Consider the following 13,990-nt stretch of genomic DNA (forward strand, 5'->3'; position numbering starts at 1 on the left):
TGGGTTACCTTCAACTAGGGGACACACCGGAAATTAATTCGTAAGGTGATTTATTTATTTTAGTTTTTATTTATTTATTTATTATTATTTGAGTTCCTACCAACAGTCAAAGCCTTTAACAGGTGGGCACTTAACAAATAAATACAAAAAATAACAATAACATACACAAAACACAATAATAGCATAACAATAAAATGGGACAACACAAACATAAACACATGACAAAAGACACTTAAAAAAATATAATAACTAAATTTGTCAAATTTAAATTAATTCATTATCAATGAAATAACAAAAATACATTATTTACATCAGAAGTTATCTTAACTGCAAGAAAATTAAGGATTCAAAATATCTTTCATTGAGATTTTTGCCCTTTGGAAAGGGTCTAAATCTTTCAAAATATCATTACAATTATCAGTACACCGTTTTGATAGCTCATTTTTTATGTGATACGTTCGAAAGGGTCGCATTGTTCTGTGATTGAATGAAGGAACTCGAAGACCAATTTTGTTTAATATTTCAGCGCTGTGGTAAACATTTATAAAACAATTTATTACAAAAAAAGTATCAGAAACTTTCCTTCTAAACTGCAGTGTATGCGTGTTCAGGGTTTCAAGGGTTAAGTCGTAGTTAAAATTCTCTGAATTATCATCTATTAAATGTTTGTTAAAAATGTATCTAAACTATTTCTTTTGTATATTTTCAAGTCTATTTGAGTCAGTGGTAGTTATAGAGTTCCAGATGACAGAGCCATACTCTATTCTCAATCTTACTAAGGTAAATAAAGACTAATTACAGAATCAAGAGGGCTAGCCAAATAAGTTAAATATTTAATAAGCCCTATTATTTTGTTTGCACTTGCAATTAAATTATCCTCGTGGTGATGAAAATAAAATTTAGAATCTAAGAGAATACCTAGATCACGCATACAATAAGTTCTCTGTATCATGGTGTTGTTTATTACATAGTTAAATTTTCTGTATATGTTTTACTAGAAAATATTATTTTAATCTTCTTTTCATTTAATTTCATTCCGTTAGTTTGACACCACTTAGTTACATTATTTATATCTTCTAGCAACAATATATAATCACTTGGTGTTCTAATGGTACTATATATATTTAGATCATCCGCATAGAGCAGAGCTCTGGAATGCTGAATAACATTAACTATGTCGTTTATAAAAATTACAAATAAGTAAGGTGATAAGGTTCCACCCTGAGGCACTCCTGACGGTGCATTAAAAGATGAAGTTAAAGTGCTACAAATACGAACAACAAAGAATCATTCATTTATATTGTTACAGAACCAATTAGTAAAGTAGGCATTCATATCAAAACTAATTAATTTATGTACAATTAGAGAGTGCTTGTATGTATCAAATGCTTTACTTAAATCGAATAAATAGCATCCACTTGTTTGCGGGATAAAATTTCGCTGTACGTATAATTAACAAACGCAAATTCATTTGTGATCGTAGTTTTACCAGGTACAAAACCGTGTTGACTATCCTCTATTAAATGGGATGTAAGAAAAGAAATATGTTTACGTATAATTTTTTCAAAAACTTTAGAAAAGCCACATGAAGGTGATATTGGTCTAATTGTCTATCACCTTTTTTTAATACTGGGACAATTGCTTGTTTCCATAATTTTGGATAGATTTTATAAAAACAAAAGTATTGATAAAAAAGGGGTTTCGACAGATACATTATCATTATCTACATGCATCACTTCCTTTGTGGTTTGTGATCCCAGGTGTTGTAACAGCCGATATTTTCATCACTACTTCATCGCCAACAAAGAAAAGACTTGTAACAGTTGTCTTGGGTCCTGGCGTCTTGTATTTTTAAGTTTTCTTCCATCATCTGAAGTAGGGTATGTCTATAAAATAGGGTAGTCTTGGGGAATTGAAAGTGTGTAGTCAAAACCTGGAATAATAAAAAAACCTAACATTATCTCAGTAAAAAAAATTATACCATTAATTTTTTATGCTATGTATCGTATGTATGTACACCGGTATGTATTTTCATCATGAATTCGTGTGTAATTTAAAATCATATATTTTACAAAAACTGAACTGTAACAAAATTAGAAGTAGGTATCATTAAATTTCTATAACTCTTACCCTTCTCACACTCAATATATAGTTTCGAAGTTTTATGAAACAAATATTTTCATTTTATTTTCAGGCTTACAGTGTTAGTCCTTAGTGTTGATGGAATTTATAACAGTGCATACACTATATTGTGCAGAAAAACAGTTGTTGTTGCGTTTTATGTATTTTTTAAATTTTGTATACGGCATTTGGTAGAAGAATTTTCGTGGAAATGAAACGAAAGTCGTTGAACAGAAATGTGTTACAAAGATGGCAGACCCAAGTGTAGCAACATAAGTTGATGTAAGTTTTTGGACATACGCCATTGCTAAGGACTTTTTCTGTTGAAGAAAAACTAATAAATAAAATAAATAAAAATACACAAGAAAGACAAAAAACACACAAAATTAAGCAAAAAATTGCTGTTGTCAACAAGAATATAAACACCACAAAATATTCCGAAACAGAAATATGGTCAACAAACAAAGAAAAAACAAAGAAAAAAGTACTAAGTGAACAAAAAAACACACAAATGATGACAACACAAAAATATTGAAACCAAAATAATTCAGCACAACAGTTGAAAGGAGACAAAAACACGACAAAACAGGTGCTGTGTTTCCGTACCATGTGCGTCTCTGCCTGAGGACGGGAGCAGATAGCAGTTCCCGAAACGTCGCTTGTTTCTGTTTTGGTAAAACTATTGTATGTTTTTGTCTTTTCGTTTTGTCGTGTTTTTGTCTCCTTTCAACTGTTGTGCTGAATTATTTTGGTTCAATATTTTTGTGTTGTCATCATTTGTGTGTTTTTTTGTTCACTTAGTACTTTTTTCTTTGTTTTTTCTTTGTTTGTTGACCATATTTCTGTTTCGGAATATTTTGTGGTGTTTATATTCTTGTTGACAACAGCAATTTTTTGCTTAATTTTGTGTGTTTTTTGTCTTTCTTGTGTATTTTTATTTATTTTATTTATTAGTTTTTCTTCAACAGAAAAAGTCCTTAGCAATGGCGTATGTCCAAAAACTTACATCAAGTCATGCACTCCCATTGCACAAATCTTTTAAAGATAATAGCAACATAAGCCCGTACATAGTCACTTTCTTAAACATTAGGTAACTTTCAAAACGTATTGGTGCGCCAAATGAAACTTCGTGATAAGAAAATTACTCTGGAATATATTTGGTAAACTAAAAACTTAATCACAAGTTTTAAAATACCTAAGTAAACTGACTGTACATACAAAATAAAACAGTGGTAGAGCGCGCACTTGATAACTTCAAGGAAGAATTTTCAAATCTCGTCTTTTGAAAAAAAAAATATATCTTATAACATAATATGTATAATAATAGTGTTGTATAACCTTAATAATTTTAAGGTTATTTTTGTAGGAAGTATTAACAGATTATTTCTGTCGTTTAAAGAAAAACAAATATACAAACATTTTTTTAGTATTATATATGTTTCAAAAATATCAGAAAAATATTTTAGTATTTCCATAAAAGTATAACTTATAACATGTACGGAAACTTTTTTTTTTTCCACTCTTTAGTGAATTTAAACAAAATGGGCTGTATTTTAATACAATTTCTTGCGAAAATCAGGTCCAAAGCCGTTGTTTTCTCGGAGCCGTTTCTAATAGTTAAAATTTATTGTTTCGTGCTGCTTATTGCTATCTACATTTAATGGTGGCAAGCAACTTTTATGATTCAGGCAGCGAGTTGTAACGTCGGGCGCCGAATTTATGTATGTGTTTCGCATCCAGTAATTTTGGTACTTGAAAAGCGACTATTTTATTTATCAGTTTATTTATTACATTCGGAATTAGTATAAGAATTATTCGTAAAATTATGTATCCGAGTTTTGTATCACAAGTTTTTTTATAACATGAACAACATGAGAACACATAAGTTTGTTTGTTACTGAGTTTAGATGTTAACATGTCACTGGCTCACCTTTTTAAAACAATGTGTATTGAAATATTTTAATATCACGATGAGACAGGTAAAGTAGTTTACATGGAATAGGAATAACAGGGAAAACTCATGTTAACTGAATGAAGTAATATTGTGGATAATATGTCATTTCTTTGGCCTCACAAAATTAATGGACTTATTAAAAACCAAATTTGTACACCAGAATTAGGTAAAATACCCCTTTTTTATTTCGGCGGTTAAAAGTATCCGTTAATGTATAAATGACAGAAATAATATAAAGAAGTTCGGAAAGATATAAATGCCATGTCATGTAAAATGTTTTAATAAATATCTCAAATTTAAATTATAGCAAACAATCCACACATACAGCATGATCGGGACTAGTGTACCTAAATTATTATTTTTACATGAATTGAACTGCCAAGAAGAAATGAAGAATGAAATGAACTGCAAAGTAGAGATGAAGGATGAAATGCAGAACTGCCAAGAGGAGATGATGAATGCCATGAAGACAGAGATAGACATCAAGAAGAACCAAGAAGACATGCGAAACAAAATAGTTGCTGCACAAGAGGAAATGAAGTATAAGATTGGCGAAACAAGCATCCCATTCGATGGTAAAGTACAGAGTTTGGAGCAGAATCTTGTACAACAGGAACAGCAACTTGCCAGACAGGAGCAATGGCTAGTCGAATATGAATAACTAATTGCACAACAGCTAGCTCAGTTCAAGCAGACCACCGAACAGCGTGTAGCAGCTGTAATTGAGGAGTGCTGTCGAATGATTAAGGAAGCTACAGCTGCTGCAAGCCAGAATAGATACCCCGATGATGTTAAGGTGGAAGAAACATCCAAGCCATCCACCTGCGATAGTCAATCTTCGTAGCTGGTGTACAGTAAACAGTTCGAGGTAGCTGCAGAAGTAAATGGTTGAGGTGAGGGAGAAAATTATGGTACTTTTCTTTGACCTGAATTGATCTCCACTAGAGCTACTGCAGACCACACCAGTCCCAGACCAGAAAGACTATGGAGTATTAGTAGAGGCCTTTGAACTGAGGTTTGCTGATTTACACATGGGCAAGGTGTATAGAAGGGCCCTGAAGACACGTCAGCAATGATATTCAGAAACACTCTAAAAATTCGAAGCCGGAGTTGAGTGATTCGTGCATCTCGCCTACCGAGAAGCACCAACAGAGTTCAAGCAGCAGCTAGCCACCAGTGGATTTATAGATGAACTCAGAGATACAGAGGTTCAGCAAACTCATCATTTGGCCGAGCACAAGAAGAGCTGCAAGGCCTCGGTCCATGCTCTGTAAATCGAGGCAGCACGCAGTGCTTCAATAAACACCAACATCAGGTATAGGAGAGCTGTATGTGAGCCGTACAACGGAACAAATGCCAGAAACACCACTATTGAAGTAGATATTCTCAGGGCATTGAAGTACCTTATGATTGACACTCCAGGTAACCCGATGAGATCAGGAGGATACACATTTTGTTTCGTCTGCATTGAACCAGACCACATTCAGTGGGACTGTCCGAAATGCAGGAAGAGTAACATGAAGATCAATAGAGAAACTAGCAGTACCTACTGTGAGGGGGCGGATACCAGTTCTACAGGGAATGATAGCCACTAGGGTTTTTCCTGTATCTATTCTTCATAGAGGTCATGACAGTTTATTGCTCAATGGTAGGAACAATGGCATACAGTGTTTACTGTTGACACTGGGGTTTCGACATATTTTTCATCTATTTATATATATATATATGAAGCTGCCAATGGACAGCAGGATTTGAAGGTAAGGATTGGAAATTGGAAACTTTCAAACACATTTATTGTTGCTGATTTCACCAATGAGGTAATTTTAGGAATGGACATCATAATATGACAAGTTTTCGTTATTGACATGGAAGGACAGGCACTGCGTATTAAAGAGAAAGAGGAAGCCCTGTTTACCCCTGACCAATTAGAATTTCCTGTAATGCAAGTGGTAGTAAGCGAATCTGTTTCATTTACAGCAAACCATGCGCCGATAATATCAGCTAGGATTATGTGAGCCCCAAGGGGCCACATTAGCTACCTGATAGAGCCAGATATGACATTAAGATTGAAGACATTCCTCGTAGCCCCAAGCAAGGCAAAATTCAGTGAGGTTGTACAAGTCAGGATGGCCAACCTCAATTCTTGGAAAAGGGTTCTTGAACAGGGAGGCCCAATGGTTAGCTGTTAACCAGTCTCTTCGGTAGGCCAGTGTGAGTCTTCCTCACCTATTATATGTGATGCGCAACCACTGAAATCAAATCTAGATCATTTACTAAGGCTATGCCTAAATAATATAACATATGGAGTAATAGAAGCAGTCACAGCATTTTGTGATAAGTAACAAGGATATATTTTCCTTAGATGGTACTCACCTTAGGAGAACAATCCTGGTCTACCATCGCATCAAAACAGGTGATGCAGAGCCAATCCAACAAGCACCATGGCGACTGACTAGAAAAACAGGAAGAAACAGAGAAGTTGATAGGTATGATGGAGGATGGTGTAATACAACCATCAGCGAGTCCTTGGGTTTCCCCAGATGTTTTAGTGGTGAAGGAGGATGGCCAACTGAAGTTCTGTGTGAACAACCCGAAGCTGAATGACATCACAAAAAAGGACAGAGACTCCCTCCCACATATTGATGACACACTTGATACACTCTCTAACACCAGATGGTTCTCTGCACTGGACCTGAAGAGTGGTTACTGGCAAGTAGAGCAGCACCACGAGGATAAAGAGAATACTGCTTTCACGACAGGTAGTGAGCTGTTCCATTTCACTGTGTTACCATTGGGGTTATGTAATGCTCCTGCAACTTTTGAGAGATTGATGTAACTTGCCCTGCATGGCTTGACTTGGAAAACATGCCTAGTATACATGGACGAAATTACTGTGGTGGGATATACAGTAAAGGAACATTTGCGAATCCACAGGATGTATTCGCAGACTTCGCCATGCCCATCTTGTGTTAAGTCCTAGAAGTGCTTCCTGTTCATTCATTATGTTACAATCCTGGGACATGTTGTATCGCAGGATGTAGTGCGAACAGATACTGAGAAGATCCATTCTGTTGAGGAGTGGTGTCAACCTAAGGATAAGCATGAAGTAGGGATGCTGTACTTATTGTATGTGGTTTGTGCCTGGGTTCTCGACAGTGGCAAAACCATTACATCAGTTCACCGAGGACAAGAGACAATTTATATGGACTTCAGCATGTGAGACTGCCTTTCAAAACCTCAAGGAATCCCTGTGTACTAGCCCCATAATTGCCTACCCAGCCAACATGAAGAGTTTATTCTCGACTAAGATACAAGGGGAGATGGGGTGGATACTGTACTTTCCCATGTTCAAGATGGCTATGAACGAGTAATTGAATAGTAGAGCAATTTTTTGTCTAAGCCTGAACACATATATCGTATCACAAGATGAGAACTCTTTGCTGTAGTAAAATCTCAGTAACATTTCTAAAAAATATATTTATATAAGAAAATTTCTTGTACACACTGAACATGCAGCACTTTGACTACTGCAGTTCAAGAATCCAGATGGACAACTTGCTAGATGGACTGAACAGATACAGCTATATGATTGTCGGATAGAACACAGGAATGGTCGAATTCTCAACAATGCCGATGCCCTCTCCCGAAAACATTGCACAGGAGACTGTAACAATTGCAATAGATGCAGAGAGAAATGAGGGAATCTAAGAGGTTCGGTGAATAACGATAACTAAAGGGGAAGATAAATGGTATTGTGCCAGCTTGAAAGCAGCACAGCGACAAGGTCCTGACCTGGCACTCATTATAAGCTGGCTAGAGGATGATACTGAACATCTAATATGGCATGACATTTCCAGTGACCGAAGAGCTGTGAAAGATTACTGGGCATAGTGGGATTCCTTTAGAACGGTGAATGGGCTTATAGTGAGGGCATGGGAGAGTCCAAATGTAATAGTAGTTACCATGCAACTACTCCTTCCAAAGAGTCTCGTGGCAAAGGTGTTGAACGAAATCAATGATGGTAACTCTTGTGGTTATTATAGAGGATAAAAAACTCTAGCCAAGATCCGTCAATGCTACTATTGTTTGAGGTGTTGCCAGGATGTGGAGGCTTGGTGTATACAATGCGGAGCATGCTCGGCTAACGAAGGGGCCAAAGCACTGGAGTTGGGTTAAAATGAGGGCCTACAGTGTAGGGGCCCCTTTTGAGAGGTAAATCATCGACATCGCTGGACCATTTCTCAAGACCAGATGGTAATCGGTATATTGTGGTAGCAATAGATTAGGTACTTCAGTAAGTGATCAGAGACTTATACACTTCCTAACCAAGAAGCCACTATCATTGCGGATGAAATAGTTAACAACTTCATTTGCATATTTGGGGTACCAATGGAGGTCCACTCAGACCAACTCCGAAAATTCGATTTTACAATATTTCAGGAGGTGTGTCGGTTGCTGGCAATAAATAAAACCAGGACTAAAGCACTACATCCTCAGTCTGATGGTATAGTGGAGAGGTTCAACATAACTCTTGAGAAACACTTTGCCAAAGATATTACATATTCTTTAAATCTGTCTTAAGTAAATGTTTATGTTTGAATAAAGAGGCCTGTAAAAGTTGAATTGCACGCAGAACTTAATTATTTGTGAAAAATTTGGGGTTTTCGAGGGGGGAGGATAGAACCTCTTTGCTTGTGTTAAATTATTTTTTTGTTGTTATTGGGCGTTATAGAATTTTTTTTTTTTTTTGTTTTCTTGAATTTTGATAAGGGGAGGGGGATATTTCCAGGGAGGGGTGTAGGGATGGGCCATTGCTCCACTCAATATCAATTCGTTAACAAGCCAGTGGAATTTTAAGGCTTCGCCTTTTATAAGTGGCACTATTTATTTAAGTATTTATCTTCTTTTTTTTAAATGTGGTGAAGTTAAGCCGTTGATACCTCTTTGTCATACACTTTACCATGGCTGAAAAAAATTATAATTTTACAAATAAAAATATACATTAAATAGTAAAACAACGAAGTGATTACATAAACAATTATTAAACTAAGAAAATAGCTCTCACTTAAACTTAGAGAAAAATATTATTTGATTTTTTTGCTTGATTTGCTTTTATAAATTAGTTTTATTTCTTACAAAAAAATCTGAAAATAAAATTAAAAAGATAAACAGGAACAAACCATATATTTTCAAAAAATAAAAACGAATATAAAATATACAGTATTAATTTAAAGACTAAAAACTATTGCATATTACACCCTACATATTGGGCTAGATAACTTAATAGCATAAAATTTATTCGACAACCATAAACACACATCGTACCTGAAGTTGCCTAAAAAAATATAGGTATGGTTTTGAAAAAACACTTAAAGGTTCTCACATAACCTTAAAATGTGTTTGAGGCAACATTTAAAAAAATTCCGGTGGAGGACCCTTGAACTCAGTTTTCTCTAAAGGGATATACATCCTAAAACAAATCTTTCAAAAATTGGTTCTATTAGCTTTTTCGCTCTCCTCTTCTACAAATCCTGGCTACGCCCATGATCTCACCCCTGAATACGAGTCGAGTTTATCAGTAGCGTAGTTATACATGAAGTCTAGCCGGTTCCAAGCTCGGAGCGGCGCCATCTATCGCCCTTAAAAAGTAATTGGCCTCCTCGTCTTCATCTTGCTCTCGCCCTGAGCTCATGTCTCGCTAATGAACTCTCTCGGCTGAGACGCGGCAGTGTAAGTGCATTAACACCTCCGGAAAACCCTTGAGTCAGTAATCACGTGAATTCTAATTGCGTAAATTTTTAATTAGAAGGCTTCGGTGTGAAAAAAGCAAGGTGTCTGCTTCAAATAGTTTGTAACTAAATACATCTATGAATTAGATGGGAAGTAAACAAGAGCCACAAGGGATTTTTGTTTCATTCTAGAGACTCATTACGATCTTCTGTGGAGTTTTGACGTCAATAGTTTTGCCATCAAGTTTTCTGCACCTATCTTTAAAGGTTTTTGAATTTGAATTCTGATGAATATTCGAATGTATAACATTCAGTCTAATTTTACGTTGGAAGGTAAAATACGTTTCCAAGAGACGTGCATTATACCAATACAATAAAAATACTTTTTGGCACAAATTTACTGTATATCGCAAGAAGAAAAAGCTTAATTTTATTTATGCTAAGCATCTGTGGATCCCAAAAAATTTCTGATCTTTTTTTGTGTCTTTCTTAAATATCATCTCAAAAAAACAGCTTTTAAAACTATAACCATACATCTTTTTTAATATTTTTAAGACAAAACTAATTTCACATTATTGCATTATCATTTTTCATCACCATACCGTATAGTAGTAACGCCATTGCCAAACAAAGGAAATATTTTGATACAAGATAACTTTTTGTAATGTTTACAAAAAAAAATTATTGTGAGCTAAAATGGTTTTAAATTTTTAGTATTTCACACAACGTTGTTTGCATGTATCTCATCTTCCTTTGCTTATTTTAATTAATTTTTCGTCTTTATTTGGAAAATAACTAGATAAGTTGTATTCAGAGACTTAAAAAAATTAACCTATATAAAATGCAAAATCATCTCTTTCTTCAACTTCTTTTTCAATATCAACTTCAAGTTGAAAGTCTTCCACCTTAGCTTTAAAGAGTATATCGTATGAGCAGGGCGCAAACAAATTTAAACACAATCTATTTGACAACAGATGAATTTGTACGTTTATGTGCGTAGCCTTTTGAGTCTATAAAAATCTCAGAAACAGCATTATTTTAACTCCTTAATTGGGCATAAATAATGATAATACATGCTGCGTCTTATGAAATACTATCGCACAACCCAAAACCAGGATAAATAATTGCATTGAACCTTTCAAAAGACTTTTCACCTTTAAAATAATGTGTCTGTGGTGAATGTCCCATATTTGCACACTGCCGAAGGGGAAAAAAATCATATGACAAATCGAGGTGATATGACACATTAAGTTGCACAATTAAACACTGGTTTTAGAGCTATATCGAGCTTGAGCTTCAATACATACTATGCAGACACCTAAATGGCGTCCAAATTGTAGACAATAGAAAAAAAAATAGTATAGAAAAAAAGAACGATTAAAGAATGAATGCATGACGGTTTAATGTCTGTTCGATAGTACAAACGATAAGGGAAGGTAAGATAAGAAAAGTATGGATTAGTATGGGAAACGGCAGTAACCCGAGAAAAATCCACTGGCTATCGACGATGTCCGTCACGTTTCCCACATAACAAAAATCCATATTACACCCCACTGAGAATCGAATATGGATCTCTTTGGTGAGAGGCGACCATTGAACCACAGTGGCTTCCTAGTATATAGCAATAGTATTTTGCAATGTATATTTTAATGGGCAATGCACGATTTCTGTCATTAGCGTTGTCCTTGTTTCGGTGTGCTGTGTTGCCCGATATGTAACTTTGAAACTAAATGCATTTTTTTTTATTTATCAGAAAATTATGTTTTGTAATAGAAAACTTGGATTTTTAAAAAAACTGATTCCTTCCTATAATTATTCAAACGAATCGTCTGTTAATATTTAAATTTTACTTCCCAGGAGAAGTAACAAAAACGCTATATATGTATCAACCCTTTTAGTCAACAAATTTTTTAATAATTGAAAATTAAATATTTTGGCTCTGTTTAAGCATTGCTCATAAAACAATGGAATCCTCTGTTATTAATATTGTTACGATCGCACTTGGCTGCAGTGCATGGCATCGCCGCACTCGTTCGGCCTGTCTGCGCCCCCTTCCACCCGCATCCTCTCCCTGGTATCTCGTGTCATACTATCTCACTACATCCTGACCGTCGCAGCGCGCACCTGCCTCAGATCGGGTTACTTAAAAGAGGCCGCACTGCGGAATAAAATGACTCAGACGCCTTTATCGGCGTTCTTAGAGCAGCCACCGCGTCCTTCGAGGACTCACGATGCGTTTCTGGGCATTTCGACGGCGAAGGTCGCGCGATATCTCGGAGACATGCCCGATTGTTCTGGATGGGAACCCAAGGGCTATTTAAGGAGGTTGGGCCGACCTTCGAGTCAGTCAGAGTAAGGAGTTCAGTGGGGAGTTCTCCCGCGGCGGAGTTTCCGGGCGATAGTGCCGCGGGTGCGGCAGAGTGGCGAAGTCCTTGGACGAAGGTTCCAGGGCAGGGAGTGAGTGAGTTCAGTGGAGTCGGGATTTTCCGGGCGATAGTGCCGCGGGTGCGGCAGAGTGGCGAAGTCCTTGGACGAAGGTTCCAGGGCAGGGAGTGAGTGAGTTCAGTGGAGTCGGGAGTTTCCGGGCGATAGAGTCGCGGGCGCGGCGGAGTCCCGAGTGAAGTGGCGAGCGAGTCGTCGTGTGGGATCTTGGCGAAGGGTGTGACTGCGGCGGCGGCGGAGACCCACGAGGGGTGCTGCTGTGAGAGTTGCGCCGGAAGTGCGGCCCAGCGAAGTGTGTGAAACGAGTGACTGGGGAATTGACATTTCTTTACGTGTAATTAATTATCTGCCAATTTAGAAGATTATTTGTAAGTGACAAGTAGTGGTAATAAATAAAACTGTGTGTGAAATAAAAATCTTTAATTGGGCTATCCTTTACGAACCCGCAGGTAAATCGTAACATTTTGGTGTCAGAAGTGGGATAGCCCTAATTAATAGATTTAGGATTCAGTTTTATTATAAGAATAGTTAAGAAATAGAATTTAGTTTACGAGAATATAGTTAGTGTTTAGAACTTTAGTGAATTTGAAATTTTCTAGAGTTAGTTTGAGTATACTGTAGTCAGTGTTAGTTTTGAATGTAAGAGAGATATTTTTAGTTTAATAAGGTTCGGCTAGGTCATTTAAAATTAAGATCAGTATTAGAAAAAAATTATTTAGGTTGTTTAATTAGTAAATCCTTTAGAGAAAGATGGCTGCTGAAGAGTTAAGTGCAGAAGATATCGGGAAGATAATGGTTGCCCTAAAAAAGATCAATAATAAAATGGAAGAAATGGTGGCCAGTGTGAAGAAATATAACAAAGAAATGTTAGCAAGTATGAAGAACTTTACGGAAGAAATGAAGAGTGGAAGGAAGGAGAGTAAGAACCACCATGAAGAAAAGAAGAGCGGGTCAAATAATAGCCTAGAGGAAATGAAGAAGGGTCAGGATGAACTGAAGCATGGCCAAGAAGAAATGAGGAATGAAATGAAGACCGAAGGGAAGATAAGCATAGAAGAGAAGAACAGCCAAGAGAAAAACAGCGAAGAGAAGAACTGCAAACAGAAGACCAGTCAGGAGAAGAACAGTGAAGAGAAGATCAGAGAAATGAAGACCAGCCAAGAGGAGACGAGCCAAGAAGAGACCAGCCAAGAAGAGACCAGACAAGAAGAGACCAGCCGAGAGAATAACAACAAAGAGAAGAACAACAAAGAGAAGACTAGCGAAGAGAAGACCAGTGAAGAGAAGACCAGTGAAGAGGAGACCTGCCGAGAGGAGAACAGTGAAGAGAACAGCGAAGAGAACAGCGAAGAACACTGCGAAGAGGACATTAGCCAAGGAGAGGAGAACAGCCAGGACATGAAGATGAAAGAAGAGCTGAAGAAAAGCATAGAAGTAGTGAAGATGAGTTACAAAGTAAGGAATATTGAACAAGGAGAAATGAAGATAAACCAAAGAGAGAGGGCTAAATGCACAGAAGAGCTGAAGAAAAGCCGAGAAGAGATGTACATGAGTCAAGAAGAGATAGAGAAGTGCAAAGAAGAAACGAAGGAAGACCAAGAAGAGACACAGGAAGACCAAGAAGAGGTGAAGAAGGACCAAGAACAGGGGAAGAAAGACCGAGAAGAGAAAATGAGAACACAAAGAGTGAAGAAGATGGTGCAAGGAGTAACTGAGTACAGTCCAGACGATATTCATAAGAACA

The 13,990-nt window shown here is 36.7% G+C and overlaps 1 protein-coding gene across 1 annotated transcript in view; it reads left to right on the forward strand.

Moving 5' to 3' along the window:
• The first annotated feature begins 4,493 nt into the window (after positions 1 to 4,493).
• LOC134539041 (uncharacterized) overlaps positions 4,494 to 13,990 on the forward strand; it is a 35,588-nt gene continuing 26,091 nt past the window's right edge. Inside the window, exon 1 of the mRNA XM_063380727.1 lies at positions 4,494 to 4,650. Within this exon, the coding sequence (XP_063236797.1) occupies positions 4,494 to 4,650 (157 nt within the window). The remainder of the gene's footprint in view (positions 4,651 to 13,990) is intronic.

This window comes from Bacillus rossius, chromosome 14, assembly GCF_032445375.1.
Source record: "Bacillus rossius redtenbacheri isolate Brsri chromosome 14, Brsri_v3, whole genome shotgun sequence".
NCBI lineage: Eukaryota > Metazoa > Arthropoda > Insecta > Phasmatodea > Bacillidae > Bacillus > Bacillus rossius.